Source organism: Palaemon carinicauda, chromosome 11 (genome assembly GCF_036898095.1).
Source record: "Palaemon carinicauda isolate YSFRI2023 chromosome 11, ASM3689809v2, whole genome shotgun sequence".
NCBI classification, from domain to species: Eukaryota; Metazoa; Arthropoda; class Malacostraca; order Decapoda; family Palaemonidae; genus Palaemon; species Palaemon carinicauda.
The window spans coordinates 1,934,762-1,959,940 of record NC_090735.1 but is presented as its reverse complement, the minus strand read 5'-3'; the positions used below and the strand labels follow the sequence as shown (position 1 = coordinate 1,959,940).

The window sequence follows — 25,179 nt, the reverse complement described above, 5'->3', positions numbered from 1 at the left end:
GCATGATTCACAGTTATATAACAGTAAATACAGGACAACATTCACAATTGTATACAGTATTTTTATACAAGGGCTTGAAAACTTTCTTCTACTGTATCTTATTACAGTATCGGTCTTCCCAGGTCAGCCATACTCTCATTGAGCTCTTCAAGCAATCATTATTACATATCACTAATACAGTGCTGAGCTTTTGACAGAAGTGATATGTACACATATAAGAAAAATATAGCACAGCATTCACTAATATACAGTGGGATTTTGGGTTTTGCAATTCCTGTAAAGGTACTCCTGTATTTTCTCTTATATAATTGTGAGTAATTTCCCATATTTGGGGTTATATAACTATCAATACAACTGTACAGTATTGTGTTTTTAGGAGGAGTTTAATATTTTCTTCAAGACTAATTTTCTGTAGAACCAATTGCCAAGTGTTGGTATTTTCATACTGTATAGTGAATGGTTCCTATGTGTAATACAAACCATCGTCCTCTAGGTAGGGAATATGTTTACAGAGCATGCTGGATGGCCGTTGAATCATTTTAACGGGCAGTTAAGCAACAGATGGGAGCAAGGGCGACGAGTCAATATCCCTTCACTTATATTTTTAACCATGACTACAGATATACTTTTGCACCCTTAATTGAACTTTCAATTTCTTTTTATTATCAGGAAGTGAATGCTGGCTGTTGACAGTTATGTGAAACAAGATATACAGTGCAAGGTCGGACTTTACTCAGATTTTGTTAAAACCAGCATAGATCCACGCACACTGCTCTTCATCCTAGGGGCAGGATTGTTCGCAATCATCATATGCAGAGTTTAGGTCGTGGCGGCCTCCTATGCAGTGTCAGACGTAAGCTTTGAGGGGGGGGGGAGACTTTGCTTTCTCCTTTCATTCATTGGATGGGTCTGCTACTGTTGCCTCTGTGCATACACCCCTGGCTCAGTATCTTAACCATATACATCAGGAGCAAGGAGCCCTCAGAGCTACATTACATCAGCGGACTTTCAGGTTATGGTGTAGGGTTCCCCCAGTGTTTTCCAGACCAAATCTGAGGAAGGAATCTCTATGCTTCCCCCGCTATGGTTAGTATGTCAGTTCAAGGCTGTGCTTCGGACTGTGTACAGTCACCAGGTTGTTCATACGAATGACACCTTGGGAGTCGCTTGTCCATACTTGCCACGGGAGGTCCACTCAACTCGCCTTTTTCAGACTTACACCTGTTCTCGGATATGTAGGAGGGATGGTGCACACCTAGTTGACCGGTTGAAGAAGAAAGTATCTGCTCCACAACAATTTTGAAATAAAAGCAGCCTTCCAAGGTTTGCAAACATTTCAGGAATTTTTGGAAACAGTAGCATTGAGGTGCATTAACCCTGTCATGGTGTATTAACACAAAAACTGTGGTCTTACACCCTCTTTGCAAGTAAACAAAGAGGAAGCAAATCTGGGAGGTGTTTTCACACCGTATAGGGGTCAACAAAATCCTTTCCAAACTGAAAAGTACCAGTGGACTCTCTTGGCCACAAGGGACAGGTTGTAGGAGCAGACTACTGCTCTCTACTTCTCTGGTAGTGTAATACATTTTGCCCAGGAGGGCTTCCAAGGGTTCAACCTGGTTCCCACATTACAGAACAAGAATCTTCCCAGGTCTGGCCCCACGAGCAATGTTCAAATATGCCTTCTAACATGAATGGTATCACTTGGAAATCTAAGCCTTTCCACCTTTGTCTGGATCAGGCCAGTAATCAAGAGTTTTTTATGACAGGACTCAGGATGAACCAAGTGTCACCCAGATGTCCTCAGACCGGGCGATACCCCGATCTGGCGGCTGGTCTGGTAGAGATCCTGAGATAGCTACGCCAACCTGAAACTGTTGCGAAGACCTTCGTGAAGCCCTGAGGATTGTCGACAGTCCGAAGCATAGGGTTTTGAACCGTCACGTTTTGGTACTCCATTTTACCCTTAGGAACCTCCTGTTGGAGGGATGAACAGGGACCTGGAAGTAGACGTCTTTGAGGCCTATGGACCTCATGAAGTACTCCTCCTTCAAGGTCGCTAGGACCGACTTCGAAGTGTCCATCTTAAAGTCGGTGTTGCACACTAATTGTTGAGGGCTGAAAGGTCTATGACCGGTCTCCAGAACCCTGTCGCCTTCTCCACCAGGAAGAGCCTGTTGTAGAACCATGGACTCGGTTTCTCTACTGGTTCTACTGCCCCTTTCGCCAGCCTTGACGAACCTTCTTCCTGCAATACTGCTACTCTCAAGGGGTCGTTGGGTTCCAACCACTCAACCTGTTGATCTGGGATTCGAGGGGGGGTCTGCTAGGAAGGGCAGCTTGTACCCCTCCTTTAGTACTGCTACGGTCCACGGATCCGCTCCGTGGTCCCGCCATGCTTGCCAAGATCGTTTTAGGCATCCCCCCACCTGAGCGCCAGCAGGAGTAGGGGGCCTCCCCTCCTAACTCCTTCGAGAGCCGCGGCCTGAACACCCTCTCCTGGAGCCCGAGTAGGAGGGTCTGAAGGTTAACTGAGGAGTCGAAGCTCCCGTACGGGGAGCAAGACAAGGGAAAGATTACATGTGCCAACTAATACAACCGACGGGCGGACGGAGCTGAAGAGGCACTGGGCAAAAGTGCGGGGGTCTCTCTCCAGCGGCCACTGAGGCAGGCACTGGAGAGGCAATAGCCCCGTTCGACCCACTCGGGGGAAAACCAGTCTGCCTTCGTCACGGAGGGAGCCGTCATGGGACTACCCCCTCCTGGGGAAATCCGTGGGGTTTAAGTACCCTGCCATGTCAGTGCCCTCTTCTGATGCTTGGATGGGGCTGGCCGGGACAATGGCACGGCTGGCTCCATCACGGATGGATCCGCCAGGACGGAGGTAGCTGTCATAGGTGTGTCAGCGGCCACCTCCAATGCTTGGATGGAGCGGCTATCTCCATCACGGATGGAGCCACCGGGACGGAGGTAGCCATCATGAGTGTGTCAGCGGCCACCTCCAATGCTTGGATGGGGCTGGCCAGGACGATGGCACGGATGGAGCCGCCGGGACGGAGGTAGCCGTCACGGGTGTGTCAGCGGCCACCTCCAATGTTTGGATGGGGCTGACTAGGACAATGGCACGGATGGAGCCGCCGGGACGGAGGTAGTCATCATGGGTGTGTCAGCGGCCACCTCCAATGCTTGGATGGGGCTGGCCAGGACGATGGAGCGGCTATCTCTATCACGGATGAAGCCACTGGGACGGAGGTAGCCGTCATGGGTCTACCCCCTCCCAGGGAATCCGTGGGGTGTGAGTACCCTAGTATACCAGCGGTTGACCACGAAGCCTGAATGGAGCAGTCGTGGTACCGGGTATGGATGCCATGCTGCCGGGTCGATCCAGCGGCTACCTCCGCTGGAAGGATGGAGCTCCTGCGGATATCCATGGAGCCACGGGCTTCCCCGTGCTGGCTGGTTGGTTCCTTCGTTCAGGGCGGGCCATCGAAGAACCAGAGGCCGGGATAAGGCTGTCAGTCCGAAGGGGCGACTCTCTCCGCTGGGCGGGAGAAGTCGGAACCTTCGGGGGCTTTTGCCTGTCAACCGAGACCTGGCTGTCGAAGTCTTGGAGGCTGGGACACAGCTGCCAGACCGAAGGGGCGACTCTCCGCTGGGCGGAAGGAATCGGAACCCTCGCGGACTTATGCCGGTCTGCCAGAGCCTGCTGTAGGGTTACCGGGGTTCACGTCGAAGGACGGGCATCACCGTCGGAATGGGGGCCTCCATCCTGGGTCCAACCACTCTTCCAGAGGTTCTCATATCTGCAGGCCTGCCCGTCGAGGAAAACCGAGGGCTGCGCTCGTGACGAGCTAGGTGGCCTTTGGAGGTCAGGACTCGGCTGCCAGACCGAAGGGGCGACTCTCTCCACTGGGCGGATGGAGCCGGACCCTTCGCGGACTTACGCCTGTCGAATGGAACCTGCCACGATGAGTCCCTCCGTCGGGTGCCACTGCTGCCAGAGGAGTATCTATCCAGGGCCTGGTGCCGCAGCTAGCTCCAGCATCCTGTCGAGGTGAACCACCACCCACTCACTGCTCTTGAGGTATCTTGAGCGCCGACTCTCGTGGCACGACCTAGAGGGGGAGCAAGAATGCGACAACTTCTTGCGGGACTTCTCCCTTCGTCTCCTGAGCTTCCTCAGCGCCTCGTCTTGGGAGGCTCCTTCTCGGCGACGTCCTCAGCTGCAGAAGTGACTGAAAAACACGCCAAAGGGGTTGGAGAAGAATGACATTTTTCTCCCACATGGGGTCATCAGAGGAGACGTGGCCTGCTTGCACCAGGACTCCGTCTCCCATACACACTCCCGCAAGCCCCTCACTCGTCCGGAACGACGCCACAACCACCCTATCCTGAAGATCAGACTCTTGGGGAAGGGCCGCGGGCCTCTTCCCCTCAATGGACTTACCTCGTCCCCTACTCTGGGTAGGGGAGGGCGGTAGGGAAGCTCTGTCAAACGAGACAACCGGCGAAGCAATGGAGGAAGGGACGCTAGGCTTCTTAGGCGACCTCTTCGTTGCCCACTTCTTCTTGGTGTTATACCGCACCCACTCAGACTCCTGGGGAAGAGCAATGGGCCACTTCCCCACAACTGACTTACCTCGTCCCCTACTCTGGGTAGGGAAAGGTGGCTGTATAAAAGAAGCTCCATTCGACGAGGCATCGGGAGAAGTAAGCGGCGAGGAGAGGCTCGTCTTCCTATGTGACCTCTTCGACGTCTCCTTCTTCTTGGTGCCGAAGCGCACCACTGTACCACGTTCCAGGACTCGCACTCCAGACACGTGGCTGTAGGAGAACATAAGCTGCCCCTACACGATGAACACAGAGGATAAGGGTAGGAAGGGGTATAGAATGAACACAATGGGTCCACGTGGGGACCGCGTAAGACACAAAAGGGGGGCCGGGGACACAAAGGGTCGCACTGGGTAAGGAGAGAGCGTCGAGATGTTATCACGACGCGAACAGAGAACTTACTGGAGATGGAGACCTGAGCAAGTATGCTCTCTGACCTGGGGATAGCCTCAGGGCGTGTACCACTCTACCTGAGGTTACCCCTCATAGAAAACGGGACTAGGGTAAACTACACAAAACTCTGGTCAGTTGGGAGGAGATCCCAGATACTCTTAAGAAAGTAGTTCGAGGTAAGTACTCCGTGTTGGAACAACTAAGCCTTTCCACCTTTGTCTGGATCAGGCCAGTAATCAAGAGTTGATTATGACAGGACTCAGGATGAACCAAGTGTCACCCAGATGTCCTCAGACCGGGCGATACCCCGATCTGGCGGCTGGTCTGGTAGAGATCCTGAGATAGCTACTCCTGTGACCCACTTTTCTCGGTAGGCGGTAATCGTAGAGGTACCTCTAAGCCATGGAGTCCTTGGCTTTTCATGGGTGGAGAATATCCACCATCTCTTAAGCAAAAGGCTTTTGTGAGACACAGGCCAGAGGTCCTCTACAGGTGTTCGACCAGGCTAAGAGAACTATCTTCTGCCACTGGTGTCACAGAAGGTATATTTCTCTCATTGGAGCAGTTTTTACAGATTGCAGACTTCCTCCTGTTCCATTACAGATCTTTCTTGAAGATCCAGGTATTCTTCATCTGGATGTATAAGCTGAAGCGGTTGGAGCCTATCTCTCCTGGGACTCTTGATAGGGAATATGTGGATGTCTAATCTGAAGGGGCTGGCTACCTGTTGCATGAAGGGTATCAGCATGGAGTTCTGACTGAAAAAAAGGTTCATGCATTGCATGATCGCATGAAGACCAGTTACTCAAAGACCTAGCACAAGGAGTGTGATCATGATTACCTACCGATAGAAGTGTACAGACCTCTTTGCTCCTGGAGTTGTCTAGGCTTGTGAGGAGCTTCAAGCAGACTGCTCCAACCCAGCAACAGGCCAGAGGCTTACATCATTGAAGGACACACTGGAGTACATGCAGACAGGTGTCCTCCAGCAGTCCCTCAACTAAAGACAATAAGTCTCTGTGGTAATCCAATGAAGACTCATGAACTGGGGACTACATCCTCGACTCGTAGTCCAAATGTGAAGGCCTCTTCTCTATCACAGGGATAGAATATTGAGGAATGGGCATCTTCTAGCTGGAATGTCTTGATGCAGCAAACTACTAGCTGAGGTGATAGGAAGACAAAGAACATTATCTGGAAGCTCAAACCTCTTAATCATTTAAAGAATACCTGGATGTCTAATCTGGAAGGTTGACTACCTGTCTTTCCTAGGACTCATGAGTCCTATCACATGAAGGGTAACTGCGTGGAGTTTTACTGAAAGAAGGTTCATGCCTGGAACGATCACGTGAAGACCAGATACTTGGAGAACTAACATATGACCTAGCGCTAAGTGTGAACTCCTGAATACTCTGCATGGAAGGACTTAAAACGGTGCGAATGTTATCGTGATAACCTTGAAGAAGAGGAGTAAGCATGTGGAGACCTATCTATAGATAAAGTGGCACATCAATGTTTTATGCATGGAGGCCTTATTTGTGTAGAACCTGAACACAGACAATGCTTGTAGAGATTCTGCACATTGAAATTCTACTCATGGAGATTCAAGCTTGGAAATTTTACGATTGGAGACTTACAACACGTGAAGTTTAGGTGTCTGAAGGTAATTCTGCATGAAGGAGCTCGTGCCCAGGGAGGTGATCATGAGTGTCAAGAGCTAAACTCCAAATATAGTGTAAAGATAATCACAGGTGTAAAAACTTCTTGTGTCGATCTCACTGGCTCTGAAGTCTCATCCTGTCATAGGTCTCTCTTGTCCTCTGTGTGGCTTTGTCCTGGCCGTTTCGCTGTCAATTGAAGGAAGAGGACGATGCATACCTGCAACAGGAATAGAAGTACTAGCTCCTCAAGCTATTTCACATTCCTGAAGGTTGGTGAGTTTCTGTGCAACTTGCTAGAAGTCAATGTCAAGCCTTTCTCAGCTGGCACCAAAGATCATCTCCTTCAGCAGGCTGGGATATGCCGATGGGTGCCTTACCTGGTGCTCCTTTTGCAAGTTGGGGGAACAGGAAAAGAAAACCTAGCAGGTGGCGGCCCGGGGGATTCTAGCATCAACTAAGACCTTCGGGCTTCTCTGTAGATGAAACGTAATTATTGCCTAAGGTGGGCTACAAGATCCTTGAAATGTCGTCACCAGCTGCTATAGTACTGGCATGGAAAGGCAGGGAATACCAATCTCTGGGAAGATGATAAAACTGCCTTACCAGATAGCTTCCCCAGAGGGCAGATAGGAGTTAATTTCTTTCAGTTTTAATCTGGAGGCAAGAAGCGGAAGACTAATTTGGTTTAGGGGAAGATCCCAACGCCGAAGAGTACCTCTTAGCCTTGTTCTTCCTCCTCCTGACATATTCAGACCACTGCAAATGCAGTCACGCCATGACCTGCACTCGTCACCGGGATGACTGCAGACCGTCGTGCTCCTTGCACAAAGAAAGGAGAGCAATGCTCTGTCGACTCATACACCTGCTGCAATTGTGGCTAACTTTACTTGAGCAGCACCTGAAAAGAGAATGATCAAGTGTTATTACAAAAAATCAGCAAAGCCTTGTTTATCACAGAATATGTTATTACTGTTCTGCGGCTGAAATCAAAGTGGTTATTCTGTGTGCTGGCAAAAGTGGTTAGTGATTAAATATTTTATATTAGAAGTGACAGAGTGGCATAATATTTTTACAAATAACAATATTTTATGCATCTAATGTATTATAATTCACAAAGGCTTTGATTTCATCTAAAATGTTTTTGCTTCTCTAATAAATTACTCATCTTATCGAGGCTCTTAAAAACTATTGTTTTTGTCCATGAAAAAAGAAGCAAGATTAAAAGGAGAAAATGGGTACTGAAAGAAATACGTACATGATTACCTATTCAGCTTTAATTAGCAATCCAAATACTGTACTGCATTACATTTTCACCATCACTTTTCACCACCTGTCAAGAAATGACAGACCATTCTGTACTTAATGATGTTACATCACTTTCAACATAGAACTCTGCTACACCTGTAAACTTTGGCGTCTTAAAAGATAATATGCTACATTAACTGTACACCTTATACAGCATTTTAACCATTCTCCAAAATGAGAACATTGTATATTTTCTAAAGGAACTAAGAAAGCTCAGTCTAGTAATGTACACTGAATACAGTATCTTTTTTTTTTCTTTCATACAACTACCTCACTTTAAAAAAAACATAGGTAGAATTCTTGAGATTTGACTATGCATTTACATACACATTACAGTATTTGACCCTCTAGTACTTTACTTTGGTGTTAATACAGAACAGACTCATAATTCATTACCTCCCTGATAGGTCTGCTCAGATGCAATATGGAAATTGTTCAAATTTACTCATCTGAACAATGAAATAGAGAGAGAGAAAGAAAAAGAGAGGAGTGTGTGCCACGAGAGTATGATATCAAACGAAAGAATTCAGTTATTCGGTCCACGACTTGGAAAAGTATACGTCAAATGTTCTAGACCATCACTAACTACATCACAGATATTTACACGAGACATACCCTGTTGAGTATGGCATCTGCACAAAGCAGTCTGTGGCTTCTACATACATTATTCATAAGACCCCTCTGAGATCATTTGGTGGACTTACTTAAAGGAAATTGGGGAGAAGCTGGGCTGGGCGTAGTAAGTACAAGAAATTACTACAGCCCTACCAACCTGAGTGGGCAGGAACATTTTGTTCCTTGATTGTACTCTGTTGACTGGTGGGATAATAAGAGGCCATGTCCCAATCACTTGTCACAACACTCAAACACACTCCTGCATATGAATTCCAAGCTTAACCTTGTACAAGCTTTATACACTTTCTCTGCACAATAAATATAACAAATCGAATAACTTTCCAACATATTTTCATCGCTCACTTTCTTCAGTTCACTTTGTCTTTCCCTTCCTCTTATACCCAACAAAGAGGAAACAGTGCCATCCAACCTAGTGGATTTGTGTAAGGAGCTGGACAAGTGGGGAGGCCAAAGGAGGTGAGGTGAGTGGCCAAGCCAGCATGTCATAACTGCCTTTTAGGCTCATGGACTGGCTTTTATTCTCTTGCGCGGAGGTCCAATAGGTGGAATCTGTTGAGTGGCCAAAGCACGAAAAGCTTCAGCAATGAGATGAGGATGAGACTGTATCATAGACTTCCAACCTTGTGTTTCCATAACATCTGTTGCATGTCTGGAATAAGAAAAATAGTTTATATTAGCCAAATGGTCTGTGGTTGAATAATGTCACATATGATTTTTCAAATTGACGTATTAATGGCTAATATTGAAATCTTGACGAGTGAACTAGCAAGTCCATAGATAATCAAACAAGATTAGTTTAAAGTTTGGTGAGTAAATGCTAGAAGGATAAGGTGAAAGTAAACGACATAAAAAATGAAGCCGTTGCAATGCTAGGAACCAATCTTTAGGAAGGTATTCTGCAAGTGGAAAGCAGACATTTTATAATCATTAATAAATGTAAAGGAATAAATAATTTCTTCATTTTGTACAGTTGTCTACAAGCTCAAATTTGTCGCAGATATACCAAACTTGATGAATGTCAGATATTAATCATGTACCAGCACCTGCCCCTATATTTATGAATTGCATCCTGTTACAAGTGCAAAATTTATTTTATCAGTTTGCAAGGACTTTTAATTTATTGTGTAAGATAAACATTTTAAGAGCAAATCCTTTGAGCCAGCTAGCCCCATTCTTTACCTCAAATTATCGTTGCAACATTTCATAATAATCAAACTGTATAAATTAATATACCTTATTTTATATTTTTCTTAATTTGGCAATTCTACATTTAATGCATCACAGTTTATCTTTCATTAATAAAAAAAAAAAAGTAGAGAGTAAAAGAGTAAAGCTTTAATTTTGAGTAACTAGTTTCCAAATAAATTTCAGTGACGTTAGAAATGACTCGATGAAGAACAATCCTTTCAGATAAAGTACTTGAAAAAATTACTCGACAATATTTAAGTTTTAAATAGATTACTGGTAATGTCAAATTACATAAAAAACTTTGAAAAAGATAAAAACTTCTGTTTTGCCGTACATAGGTTATAAAAAAGATGAAAGGCCACCACTAGTAAAACAAAAACATTCAGCCAGACCAAAGTAATTCTTTTCTAAATTTAATAGTTAAAATTATGATGCAGGATCTATCTAAAGATATTCTTTCATTTATTTACCTTAGAAATTAATTTTACAAGGCCATCAAGCCCCACACACACTCTCATGGGGCTTATTCAAAGAATTTATTCTTACACTAGGTGAAAATTACTTCATAATAATATATAGATGTTCCTCAGTTGTGTAGGAATAAACCATGGAAAAATGAAATTTCAAGAGGCAAAAAAAAAATGAACCTGGGCCGAAGGAACAACGCAATGAACTTTAAGTACCACTGCGGTGAGCTGCACAAGTTACAAATTAAGGGGTACGTCCGTATATAGATCCACTATAGGGAGTATCTCTTTGCAGAGCCCTATAAAAACTAAAAAAAAATTACCAGTACTTGAGAGAAACATGGATTTAACACCAAACCTACTATATTCAATACTGTATAGTATATAGGTAATCATGAGACCTAGAAGAAACATCATGTAAAGGAAAATACCATACAATTATATTAGAATGTGTAACGAAACGAAAACAAGATACCAGGTCACTAAAATTAAATGTAATTCTTGGTAAAGAAGTGATAGAAGAGTAGGGAAAATAACCATGACCAACATAACATTAAAAAAAAAAAAAAAAACTGAAAATGAAATTTCAAACTTCTTACAGTAAAATAAATAAATCCATTACAGTACAGTTGTGACGCAAAGAAAAACTGCAAAAAGCAGCCAAGGGCAGTGAGTCGCACACAAATACCTTCTCAAATTAAACCTTAAAAGCACATGATGTACCAAACCATCTTTGACACAATCTACATACACTACCTCTACAAGTGTAAAAATCAATAATGAATTTGTTAATCAAAACTGCTGGCAGAAAGAGGAGCTTTGAAAATTTTAGTGAACATATATGGCCTAATGCTATTTGTAACAAAGTTGGTTTTGGATTTAATATCATACTTACCTCCTGCTTTCATACTGTACTTTCCTTCATATTTCTTGACATCTTACTATACATAATTTCACCTGTGGCACAGCATACGTTTACTTTCTTTTGGTGGTTTAGATAAATATGAATACTTGAGCTATACATATACATATTTCACATTATTTTTTAACCCTTTCACCCCCAAAGGACGTACTGGTACGTTTCACAAAAGCCATCCCTTTAACCCCATGGACGTACCGGTACGTCCTTACAAAAAAATGCTATAAAAAAAATTTTCATAGTTTTGATAATTTTTTTTTATAAAATTCAGGCATTTACCAAGAGAATGAGACCAACCTGACCACTCTATGACAAAAATTAATCCTGTTAGAGCAATTTAAATAAAATATACTGCAAAATATGCTGGGAAAAAAATAACCTCCTGGGGGTTAAGGGTTGGAAATTTCCAAATGGCCTGGAGGTAAAAGGGTTAAGGTTGCACGGCATGCTACATTACTAAACATGTTATAAACTAGTAAAATTTCCCTCCCATCTTGTAGAAAGGGGCAATTAAAAAGAACTCAATTTCTTCCCTTGTATCAAAATTCATGTAAACTAGTTTATAAAATTCTGGGGGGGGGGGAGAATATGAGCAGCACCATCAAGCTTAGTGATTTACATGATGTTCAATTGCACAAATTCCTATGACCATACAAGAATTGGCTGTTACCATCCCAATACTACCTAGCATCATCTTCGTACACTCATATGGGAAGAAAGCCAAGTTGGAAATTAAAGCAAGGATTATGATGGACTCTTAACTTTCTCCACTCTAATTGTATGAATTAGAATAAAGTCCTAATGATATAATTTTGTCTACCTTTTAAAAATTCTTGTCTATGTACACTTAACATTGATTATATACAGTAAAATATCTACATTTTATCTTTGACTCTTTTTTATGTTGTTACTATTCCGAGCTCTAAAGTCAAGGTTATTCTATCCTTACTTTCATTAGTGCAGTAAGGCCTCACAACACGAAATCAATTAATTAAGAAAGTTATTTTTTCCGTGTTGTGAGTCAAATTTCACGTGCAAATTGCCTAGTTCGTTCCAAACACCACATTAAATCTCATTATAAAGATACAGTATAACCACAATGAAATACTTTATAGCCAAATACATTTGAAACATTCAATATACCTAAACTAAATGTTAATACCCGTAAACTAAGTAGTTATTACAACATAATGTAATAATAAATGGAAAATAATACAATACGTACAGTACAATACTGTACTATTATAGTTACCCCTATTATAGACTACAGCTACATTTTCTGAACCCATTTTCAACTCTTGTGATGGGTGACTTATTTTATTCCCGGCCTGGCTGGCAAATCTCTTTTCTTAAAGTGAAACATTTTTCGTAAAATGAGTCATAAAAATATTCGCATCTCGTTTTGTAGCTTGAAAATTTCGTAAGCAGGGTCTTTCGTGAAGAGAGGTATGGCTGTACTTCTTTCAAATCTATCTCTTTACTTGAAAAAAAAACTTTAATGAATAAATTCTTAATAGCAATTAACAGTTCTTGATAAAAAATTTAGCATAATACTTACGTGTTGATAAACTCGATGGCTTGTGCCTTTAGTTGGTCTGCTGAATGAAGGTCTGCCAAGATCAACACATCAGCAGCATTTTCTGTACTGAGATTGGTACATAAAGCTTCTTCACACATCACTTTTAGTCTTTCCAAAGCATACTGCAAAAAAAAAAAATACATACAGATATAAATAAATAATATTAAATAAAAGATAGCTGTCAAAATACAAATACACATTTTGAGACTTTGACCATATACTCTAAAATAGAAATCAGCTTTCATGCAAAAATTCTATTAATGTTATCATGGAGAAATGTTTTATGTAAGAATGAAAAATTCTAATTTGAAACACTGCACTTCATGGTAAGGTAAATCATTTGATCATGAACATGGCATTTCAAATCCAATTTTTTACTACAAAAAAAGAAAAAAAATAGGTAACCATTATATTTTACTAAATTTCTGTAAATTCAAATATTATCATTAGTATAAAAGAGAAAACAGAGTATGTTAAATCACTAACGTATAATAATAATAATAATAGTAACATTTACAGAGATAAATATGTGGTATATCATTGTCATAAAAAGGCTATGAAAATTATCTTACCTTATCAGCTGCTGCTAAAAGATCGTCTGCCATTCTTTCTAGATTGGCTGCCTTTCCTGTGTAAATAAACCTTAACATTTCTCTTAAAACTTCATGGTCTACATCTTGGATTTCCACTCTATTGTGCTTTCTTTCTTCCATTTCATGTGCAAACATAGCAGCAAAAACCGGAGATCGCGCTGAGGAAAAAACACTAGTTTAGTACCAATTGCCAATTGTCTATATTGTATATTACAAATAACCCTTTGAATTTTCTTACAAATACCATACAGAACATTCCATTTTTTTTTTTTTCAGCATTTCATGCCCAATGACATATAGATCTGCAAGCACAAGGAAAATGAATACTATTTAGTAGAGCTAACTTTAGTATAAACAAACAAGAGAAGAGCTTGGAATATTCAATGAACATTAACGTGAAAAGAATCGTTGGCTGTTGAAATGAACTTTGTCTAGTTCCGAGGTGGTATTATGTCAACGAAGGTCACGTTGATGAAAAACGCAAAGTAAAATATATGTGTAACTCAATATGGATAGAAAAATGTAGAAAAAAATGTGGTACAAAAGCCAAATCCTCAACTTTGTGGAAGAACATAGTTCATATATCAATAAAAGGCGAGTTTTTAAAACTTATTTTTCCAGGCTGATAATGCCCTATTTGATAAAATTCAAGTTCTGCAACCTACCTGCAAGAATAGCTTTGTGTGCCTGAAACTCCCTGCCTCCTACCGAAAGAGTTACATCAGAGAATCGTTGGGACTCAAATAAAACACCAAGATCATCTGACAGACGGCAATCAGGCACTTTAAAATGTATGGCGTTGCTCTGCCCAGAGATGTTGACGCTATCTGCTACAACTGAAACCTATAAACAATATTTTGTATTAGTTTTCTTTAAAAACAAAATAATGCAAAGACTACATTAATACATACCCATTTAAATTTGACTCAAACAGATATGACTTGAATATTGTACCTTCAAATGTTAGGCCGTAAATAGGTTTTAATAATGAATAGACTCAGAATATTGTTTTCCTGTTAAGTGCTTCTGCCCAGGCCATGATTCTAATATATACATCATATTCAAAACAAAGCTGACACTGGACTTTAATCTGGCTATCAAGAGAGATAAGACTTGATTCAGACTCTGCAGCATATGGTTTCATATATAGAACCAAAATCAACCCATCTCTACTATGAAAGCTAATTTATAAGTTAGTAATAAGTAACTTTCATGCTTTATACTTATAAAAACGATAAATTGAAACAATAATAGATAGTATTAAATTACCTCGCAATATAACGTTAGTTTATCATCCGGTAATAAGCCATTTGCTTCATCTAGGAGAAAATCTCTCCTTATAAATTTCTTAAAGCCCCAGTCTTTTCCTTGGACAAATCGATATGCCCGCTGACTCTCTGTTGGCAAACAAAAAATCAAATATTATACAAATGTAAAGTCATTAATAAACATTCAAGATTAGAACTTTCTTTATATATTTTACAATGCATTGTTTCCACAAAATATTGCCATAAGAAATAAAATTCTAGGAATGACATTGCTAGGAAGGCTTCATTGTTAAAAATTAATATTAATATGTATAAAACATATCCCTGTATCTATCGGGTATTAATCAAAACCATGAAAAACACACCAAATGTAACTTACCCATCGCCTTAGTTTCTTCCCTTTTGGCATTGAGAATAGAGAACTTGAACTTAGCCCTAACTTCTGATTTATTTGAGGAAACCAGTAAGAGGTAAAGAGAGAGGTAGTCTTTACTCTCCTCATCCAGCCCTTTGGGATTTACACGTAAACACCTGCGAAGACACATTTGCAAATTAGCTACACTCAATACAATAAAGAAATGGGAGGAAATATTTATCTTATCAGACACATTGTCTTCTGAATAAGAGTTTTCTTAGAGTACAGAAGTCAGTTTTATAGCATTCAACATACTGTACTAGCATAAAAATCTACAAATGAAACTCCATGAAATTAACCACCAATTTAATCATAAGATAAGCATTCTAGTTGTACGAAGTAACATTATATTATGACATACAAAAAATATTTCCTTTTGGATTGTGGAAAAAGATTAGAGCACAGACATGTTGGATGAAGATGTCCTTTACCATATAGAGGTGCATCAGAAAGTTAAGGATTGAGAACTTAAAAGAGCTCCTCAAGTTATCAACAGAAGAGGACAACGATAACAACTCGAGCCAAAATTTTTAGAATGGTTCCTGAATTGCAAGACAAAAAAACAGAATATGAACTGTCTTTGGAACCATCCATTATTGTGACTAGAGGAATCAAAAGTGATATGCTACCACTGCTGCAGGTATATGACGAATAGAAAAATTAAAAGAGACAGTTGGCAATCGCAAGGTTTAACAAAAATAGGAAAAAGTCTTCTGTTGGAAAAACAATAAGGAATCCAGCACTGTTAACCTCCTGTGCTGCCAAAACAGTAACATCAACATCGTCTGCTTCCAAGTAACAACCCTATCCATTGCCTATTACCTGTCTCGTCTCCTCGATTCCATCCACGTCTTTGACTTTTGTAAAGTGACAGGGATCCAAAGGAACCGCATGCTCTTTCAAGTGATTGAAACATGCTATGACACCTACACCATCATCACCATTTATGAAGCATTGTAAGTCTTTTTATGGTTTATCTATGAAATATCTTTTTTGTTGTTACTGTTTTTAAAATATTTTATTGTATTAATTCATTATTTCGCAGATTGGTTTATTTATTTTCTTATTTCCTTTCCTCACTTGGCTATTTTTCCCTGTTGTAGCCCTTGGGCTTCTGGCTTTTTGCTTTTCCAACTAGAGTTGTAGCTTAGCTAGTAATAATAATGAAGATAATGTTTCTTACATATACTGTAGTGCATTTAAATTTCATATATGTTATAGTACAATACGGCATGGTTTACTGCAATGTACACTAAAATAAAGGATAGGGGGAGGGATTTTGAAGTAGCAGTATTGTGGTAGTACAAAGTACAGTGCCTGTTTATATCAAAGAATACTATATACTGTTAGTGCTGTACTATAGTGTTATAGACAATGCTGTATCAATAACTCTCTACAGTATATAGCGTATAGTACAGTACAGTACTTTCACAAACAGTACTGTATATATAATTTTTTCTCCCTAAGGGGAGTCCAGTGTACTGTATTTTATAAGGAGTATTTCCTAATTTCCAAAAAAAAACAAAAAAAAAAACAGTTGGAGTATCCTTCTCCTAGAAGAGCTGATTACCATACCTAAAGCGTTCCTTCTACTCTTACAAAGAGGAAAGTGGCCACTGACCAATTACAGTGCAGTAGTTAACCCCTTGAGTGAAGAAGAATTGCTTGGTAATCTCAGTGTTGTTAGGTGTACGAGGACAGAGGAGAATATGTAAATAGGCCAGACTATTCAATGTGAGTGTAGGCAAAAGGAAAATGAACCACAACCAGAGAGAAGGATCCAATGTAGTTGTGTCTGGCCAGTCAAAGGACCCAATAACTCTCTAGCGATAGTTCTTCAATTCAGTTTTGATTAAATATTGAGTGTATAAGCTTTTCAATTTGTGATCCTGCATGATTACAGTACACGTAAAATATTATTTTAGGTATCAGATGTGGTATCTACTCTCAAACTTCATTTCACAATTCTACCGACTGGTTTTTACAAAACACGTTATAGACATTTTCCAAATACATGTACTGTGTAAGTAATCGTACTGATGAAGACAATGTTTGTCTTCAATTATTTTTGGGTAAACAAAAATGATATCTTGTACACTTACCATTTTAATTTGTCATTGGCACCTGCAGAGAAAGTCGAGGACTTCAGGACTTCACCCATTTCCTCTCTACAAAAGCTGAAGTTGTTGATAGCCCACATATAACTGAATTTGATAACTTTTACCTGCAAATTAATAAAAATATGTTAGACATACACCTTATCTTTTATAATCACGTTCAATAAAAGAAGAAAAATAATAAAACTTTAACTTTTATCAAAATCTTGAATATAAAACTTTCCACTCTGAGGAAACCTAACAATACTTGATCAATGTTCCTAACATCACCATATAGGAAATTATCTTAATTTACTGACTATAGACATAGAATTAACTTTCTCGTAATGTACATATTGTACTGTAACTATTTTACTTTAGGGAAATACATGACATAGTAACAAGCATAAATAGGAAAATAAATACAAAAGATTCATATCAAACATTCCTTTATAATTTTCTTTCAACCCTTTTACCCCCAATGGACATACTGGTATGTTTCACAAAACACATCCTTTTACCCCCAAGGACATACTGGTACGTCCTTGCAAAAAACTACTATTTACATTTTTTTTGCATATTTTTGATAACTTTATGAGAAACTTTAGGCATTTTCCAAAAGAAAGAGACCAACCTGACCTCTCTATGACAAAAATTAAGGCTGTTAGCGCAATTTAAAAAACATATATTGCAAAATGTGCTTGAAAAAAAAAATGCCTGGGGGTTAAGGGTTGGAAAGTTCCAAATAGCCTGGGGGTAAAAGGGTTAAACACATCTCAATACAAGGAAAAGTTCTCTTACCTGAGTATAGCACCAGTTTTCAGCAACAGGCATATTATTTTCAGGAGGTAAAGGCGAAGGTACCCGTGACACTGACATGCTGACACCACCTGAGGAGACGTGTCCACCTCCGCCACCGCCACCACCACCTCCACCGTGCACGGAATGTGCGTGTCCAACTGCAATTCAAATGATTGTGGTATACTTTTCTGGCTAAAATCAGACGTTTATTTACAGCACTCAGAAGAAAGTTTTCAGTCTTCCTACTTAATTCAAGTAATGTACACAAAATAAATTGAAACTGCAAAAGAACATTTATAAATCTTCATTCATTTATTGTTTGTACCATCTAAATGTTAACCTTGCACTCCAAATTCCTAAAATTATCATATCCTCTAAATAAAAGCCTCTGAGGTTACTGTACAGTGTTGAACTAATAGGAATTGATTGATGTCCTAAGTTTACTTCTTAGTAATTTTTAATCAAATTCTTTACAAAATTTTGTAACTACACTTCAGTTCCCATTTTGGCTTCTGTTAAACAAGTCATACGGAAGTGATTATTTCATAAACAAACACATCAGAAGAGTTAGTTGTGATCGTGCAATAGCTTTGTGGATGAAAGTTAATAATTGGATGAGGCCGTTCAGTAAACTTGATGGAAAAATTATCGAAAGTGAAATGAATGTAGTGAAAGTTGAATTAAATGTTATAATGTAATGATCATTTTCAAAGGAAGGAGGATTTAATATTTAACCAATGAAAATGACCAACAAACAAATAAAAATTTTACAATATGAAAATTTGCTTATCTCCATGAAGGAAACAAGAGCATTTGATCTAAAAGATAATTGTAAATGAAACAATATGACGATAAACAAGTTAGACAACTAAATCAAAGGTAACCAAAGAGAATGGACAAAACATAAGCAATGTAAATGGGACAAAAGACCTTGCAACAACCCTTTATTTCTGTAATGCAAACACTGTGCTGTTCAAAGTTAATCCACTTGAATAATCTTATTTGCCTTTTTTTGAGTTCCCTTACCACTCCAACAGTGAGGATATGTTTCTGTCTCTGTCTGAATTTGTTTGTTTATCTATGTCACAAAATCTATAAAAATTTTGTACGTTTTCTTATGAGAATTTTCTGACCATTATCACTAGCAACAAATAAGTTACATCTAGTATTTTTGTACAAGCAATAAAATATCTCATACTGATGCAGAGCAATGTATCTTACCTAAAGCCTGTTGGTGGGCAGGCGGAGTATGCACCTGATGCGGTACAGCTGCGTGCTGCTGCTGCACACCAGCCTGAGCTGCTACGTGTGCCGCTAATGCTGCAGCTGCAGCTGCTGCAGGTGGTGGTGCTGCTTGTCTAGGCTGTCCTTGACCCCCTGCTGCAGGGGCAACGATTGCACCTCCAACTGCTGGAGCTGCTTGTTGTGGCTGAGGATGATGTGGGTTTGGAGCTGGCTGGGGTGCCTGCTGAGCGTTCTGGGGCTCGGCGTTATTGCCCGCCGGGAGAGCCGGAGCGGCAATGGCAGCTTGCGGTTGTTGTTGCTGTGCCTGGGGTGGGGCAGCTTGTGCTTGCTGCGGCTGCTGTTGCTGATGTGGTTGCTGAGGGGGTTGTGGGTGAGGTACCTGAGCCTGTTGTTGTTGGGGCTGAGCTTGAGGCTGCTGCTGCTGCTGCTGCTGCTGCTGCTGCTGTTGTTGCTGTTGTTGCTGCTGCTGCTGCGGGGGTGGTGGTGGGGGTGGGGGTGGTGGGGGCGGGTTATTATTGGAGTGGGGCTGAGGCGGCAGAGCCCCTGACACGCCGCCGGAGCTCCCGCCACGCGACTCCACTGTGGCGGCTGATGCGACCCAGCACAGCCCCGACCCCGTCCCGCCTCCCCACACTCTACACACCTGAAAGTAAAAGAAAACCTTTAAAAACAAAAAAAATATCTGATTACACACACATCACCAGCACTATTATAAAAATGTTTAAATAGTTATATTACCAGCTAATGTTTAATCAGTTTTCACCATATGAATACTCTTTATGATTGCCATATGTCCTAAATGGGCCAATATCGTGACTGTTAACATTATCATCCTATAAACATATACAATGAAATGATACACACCAACATAAGGTTACAGAACAGAGCTTAACAACGTTGATGAAATGCAATCATTTCATACGTCAGTTTCTTTTACCATAAAGAACCCACACTTGAGCACAACTGATGCGAAGGTAAACGCTAGTCTGTGTATCATCACTTCCAAAATTAAGTCCAGATCACTGAATTCCAAATATGAAGTATGAACTATAAACCACTAACCCTTGCAAGTGTTGTAAACAGGCATGTCTGATATTGTCATTTTTCACCTAAATAATGAATAAAGTCTCTTGTCTTGGGAAATTATAAGCACTGAAAATTGAATTAGACTTACAACAAATTAATATAAATTAAACTACTCATGAAGACCAAGTACACATGATGACTTAGGAAGTACCGGTAATTGAAAAATTTGCAGATCAAGTACACATGATGACTTGTGAAATACTCCAAATACTTGAAAAATGCAAGATATTAAAATTGCCTCAATAAAGTGCACACAGTAAAACTACAACAAAAGAAATTATAAACATCACCAACTATAAAAATTAGAGTAAACAAAATTTGACCTGATAATATAAATATGAAGTTTCTTAAGACGAGTTTCTTGCAATTAAGCTAAATCTCTATGGATTTAAACAGTGCAATTACTCAAACTAATCTCTGGTTCTCACTATAGAATCACTTAAAATAATTTCAAAATTGTTACAGGACTATTTTATTAAGCCATTTAAAATGACAATTTTTTTAATAATTTGTATTTCTTATAACAGTACAAACCACAGTTCTTTACAATAGGAGGAGAACAGCGAAGGATGCAATATGGCAGTTAAAACCAGAAGGTAATTACCTGGCTGGTAGCAGAGACTACCACCTAACCAGCAGTTCACTGTAACCTCAATTGAATTGTAGTTGGGACTTACGTCGGGGTTGGTGATGGTCGGCCAGTTTGAGTAAAGAACTTTTTAAATTGTCATTTGTTCTTGCACCCATACAAACCATTCGTTCTGATCCCTATACCTCATGAGTTACGAGTGAAGAACAGCTCGTACAATCGACGGTATATGAGCAGGACTTCTCTGAGCTGTAACCAAAGCGATGAAACTTAGATGTCCTGGAAGGTTGTGCGGTTACAACACAGTCTCCCTCGTAAGGAATGTCTAAAGACTTGGCTTAAGGTTGAGGGAAGCATTGTCTGAGCATGAGATCAAAACCCTCCTGGAGTGGGAGGGTGAAATATTCTGTAAGAGACACCTATAGCGTGAAGGATTAGAAAATCCAGAATGCGAGGGAGAAGATCACCTTGAGCGCCAGAGACAATGCTGGTCGGAATGTGAATGCGAAGATCCTCTGCAGCGTGACAGAGACAATATCCTGGAGCGTGAGGAGTGTCTGAAGTGTGACGGCAATTGACGACTTGATGCCGAGGAAGAGCGTCTAAAGGAGCGCCAAAGGGAAGAGTTACAGTTCCTCCGATGGGGCAATCTGGGGAGCCTGCAAGATCTGTGAGGAGAAGTTGAAAAAGGCAACAGACATCTAGCGTATCTACGATGAAGTGTGGCCATGGCAGGAGCGGGAATTATTTGCGAAGGAGGAGCGAGAGTTAAGGGAGAGGTGGGAGCACGAGGTGAGGAGTAGATAGGCAGGAGTGCGAAGCGAGTGCAAAGTCGAAGGAAGAAACTCAACGCTCTAAATGACATACTTGGACCCTTAGAGAAAGCGACCCTTTGCAAAACACGAGGGGACCGCAAACTGAAGACCCATGCGTCGAAGATCTATACAGTCTAGTAACGGCAGGTCTGGAAGTATAAAGTCTGGCTGGAACCGCCGTAGGATCTCCCTCAACAGGGGTGGGATCACACCGGGAAACAGATTTCAAAGAGAATAGAGGTTCTGAAGGAGCAGCAACAGTGGAGCCGACAAGATGACCCGGGTCCTCAGGCAAGAGTAGCCCTAAGGTGGCGGTTGCAGCGGAGACCTGATGACGAGAAGACATCCACGGGGTGGTACACTGCATACGATGTTTCTCCACGAATTGGTTAAGTGTATCCTCCCACAGAGAACCAGGAATTCCCAAATAGGACCACAGCAAGGAAAGGGTTTCCAACCTCAGAAAAGCAAAAGAAGGAAAGTTACCCAGGGAGGAAGACAATGCCAAACCACTAGGAGGAGTGACATTGTCTCCCCAATCCTGGTGATGCCAGGGCATTAACCAACCACCCCTCTTACCTGAATGCCATTCGGAGGATGCCAGGAAAGAGTCAGAGGGAAGTGTTCCAGGGGAAAAAGAGAAGGCTGGGACTTCTCAGACTTCAAGGAAGACCCCAAAGGCAAAAAGTTCCTTTTGGACGCCACCTTTCTGTTACCCAACAACACCCACTGTTAGGGTGGCCACTTCCTACATTCATTACATGTTGAGGCTTGCAAACATACATTTCCTTGGCAAGAAAGGCACAACCAATAAGGATCTACCTGTAAACTACACATAAATGTGCTGCAGGTCTTGGGCGGCACTCCAGTACATACCAGTATGATGAGTCATCAAATGCATAGACATACACAGGAAGAAAAAGATAAAGTTTTTAGAATTTTCCAAACAAAACAAAAGCAAATACTGACAAATTTCCAGCAGAAAGACTGAAATCCAATTAAAGTTAACAGTGAGCTGCGAGGTAGGCGGTTTCTTCTCCGCTACTGAACAGGTAATTACCTAACAGTTGTTTATACATTGTTTAAAGTTTTAACTGCTGTATTGCAGCCTTCACTGCTGTTCTCCTATAGTAAAGGACGAATGGTTTGTATGTGTGCAGGAACAAATACCTAGATACAGGCATCCAGTAATATATACTGTACCAAGTGGAGTGAAAGATGACAAATTCGAAGATAATTTGTATTTTTCCTAACCATACAAACCTTAGCTATTTACAAAGGGTTATTACTTTTAGCGTAGCTGAAATGGCGAGCCATTAGAATTTAACGAGGGTGTATTACCCCCGCGCTAGTTAGCGGGGGGGTAGGGGAGTGGTAGCTAGCTACCCCTCCTCCCCCTCACACACAGGTGAATACTCACTTTCACTTAGAGGTAGGACTTGTCTTGGGGGACAGGGCTGGCGGGCAAATATGTGTAAATAGCTAAGGTTTGTATGGTTAGGAAAAATACAAATTATCTTCGAATTTGTCATTTGTTCCGTAACCGAAATACAAACCACGCTATTTACAAAGGGTGACTTATCCCTTAGGAAGGGTGGAAAGTCCCCAGCCATACTGGCTTTGGCTTTACCCGGGGACTCATAATCCGAGTGAGTCGCACTCGAGAAAAGGAGTCCCTGCACCTCACAAGTTCCTTGCACCGCAAGGAACCATGTGGCCTACGTAAGCTTGTGTGTGAAGGAAGAAGTGTGACCCGTCTTAGGCAGTTGACCTGGAGTTCCAGAAGGAACTCTGGGTTAAGACGTTCCCAATACCACCTCGTCAGGGTATGGGGGACGCGACAGTATTGACTCAATACTCGGAACACAAGGAAGCATGGTTTACCTGCAGAGGTTCGAGGTCAGCTATGCAGAGACCAGGATGCTGCTTCCCCGTAGAGGGGATGATGAAGAAAGAAGTAAGGGCCAGACATACTTCTTTCGTTCATGCAGACTAAAACCTGATAACAATGCCCTCAACCTTCTGCTACCTGTCCAAAAAGGAGCCTGAGGTTAGACCAGCTGTTGTGTAGCCACCACAGAGCGATAGAAAACGTATCGAGACTCCTGTGGGTCACGCCCTGCAGGAAGCGGGCTGCGAAGGTCATCAGACGCTTCCAGACTCCAGCTTGTAGCACCTGCGTCACAGAGTAGTATTACTCGAAGGCGAGGGACGTTGCGATGTATCCAACATCGTGCTGTAGGGCGACGTGACGGGGGAGGGTCTGAAGACAGGTCGAGATGAATGTCCTTGAGTCCGGGCTGAAGAGGTATACTGGTGACTCTCCCCCCATGTCCTCCTTGTGTTCCCAAATCGGCTGCAACTGAGGCCAAACTGCAGCTGTTCCCAGCGCTAACCTCTCGATTCCTGTACTGGCAAGAAAGAGAAGGTCTTGGGACATCAGACACAGAATGGAGACTCAAAATCTTGAATGAATCGGACCGAAGGGTCGGGACCCACAGATTCTGAGTCTAGCCAACAACTCAGGAGCGAGCCTGAATGTTGCCTTCCCCTCTTCCTTAGAAAGGGGGGGAGTAGTAAGAGACCAAGAAGATTGCTTACACACTGGCCGTGGCCAGAGTGAGCAGAAGACCCAGGGCGGAATACAATCCGAGGCCTGTCGTAAAAGGGTCTTGAGAAGATCTCTTAAAGGACTAAAAGTCCGAGCCATGCTCCAAGTTGGAGGTCTTCCTCCGACTAGGGCAGGGACGATCGTAGCTTCGCATGAGCGAGGATAGATCCAGCGGGCAGGAAAAAGTTATTCCTTTAAGCCTGAAGGTCAGGGAAAGGCTGAGCGACAGGCTTCATTGCCAAGAGCGGAAAGGAGTTTCCTCCCGCCGAAAGGCAATAAGACCGTTATTGCTGGAGAAGAGGCCTCACGGGAAGAGGTATATCTCCCACGGCACCAACCACCTTAGACTCTTCACTTTGCCTGGGAGACCCCTGTGGATGACTATCGCAGATGACGCGACCTCCGTACCGCGACTGTAGCGGGTTGTCTCTTCTAGAGGAGGAAGCGTAGTGTCTCCAGGCATGAAGCCGAAGCGACGCCCCGGTTCGGGAGAGATGTCGCAGTGTGGTTGCTTGAGTAGTCTGCGCCGTGGGAGAAGCTCTCCCGGGAGTTCCGTCAGGGGAAGCAGAGGGTCCAGAAACCGTTCTGCACATAGTCCCAGTGGAGCTCTCCCATTGAAAGGTTGACAGACAACCTGGTTTGTTGAGACCCATTGTCCGCAGACAAAAAGGAGGGAAGATGCAGGCGTCGAAGTTGTCCCACCATCACCGGAATGCATCTTGCCAGAGTCTCGGGGTCTGAGACTGGGGGGAAAACTAGCGGAAGCTTGAGGTTCCAAGGTGTCGCGATCAGGTCCCCCAAACCAGCACTTGCTGGTTACCCAAGGTCAAAGACCCCTAGGTACACTCTCTCTATGAGGCTCTGCTCGGATAGTCTGAGAGAAACATTCCCCTGCCTGGAA

General features: G+C 41.9%; 1 protein-coding gene across 1 annotated transcript in view; it reads right to left on the bottom strand.

Annotated features, from left to right (window-relative positions):
• Window positions 1–7,921: 7,921 nt before the first annotated feature.
• The window catches only part of rdx (BTB/POZ and MATH domain-containing protein rdx), a 61,844-nt gene continuing 44,586 nt past the window's right edge, over window positions 7,922–25,179 (bottom strand). Inside the window, exons 2-10 of the mRNA XM_068382878.1 lie at window positions 19,154–19,820; window positions 17,933–18,090; window positions 17,138–17,259; window positions 15,000–15,151; window positions 14,622–14,749; window positions 14,018–14,195; window positions 13,332–13,510; window positions 12,739–12,881; window positions 7,922–9,255 (exon numbers count right to left, since the gene is read on the bottom strand). Of these exons, the coding sequence (XP_068238979.1) occupies window positions 9,108–9,255; window positions 12,739–12,881; window positions 13,332–13,510; window positions 14,018–14,195; window positions 14,622–14,749; window positions 15,000–15,151; window positions 17,138–17,259; window positions 17,933–18,090; window positions 19,154–19,820 (1,875 nt within the window). The 3' untranslated portion in view covers window positions 7,922–9,107. The remainder of the gene's footprint in view (window positions 9,256–12,738; window positions 12,882–13,331; window positions 13,511–14,017; window positions 14,196–14,621; window positions 14,750–14,999; window positions 15,152–17,137; window positions 17,260–17,932; window positions 18,091–19,153; window positions 19,821–25,179) is intronic.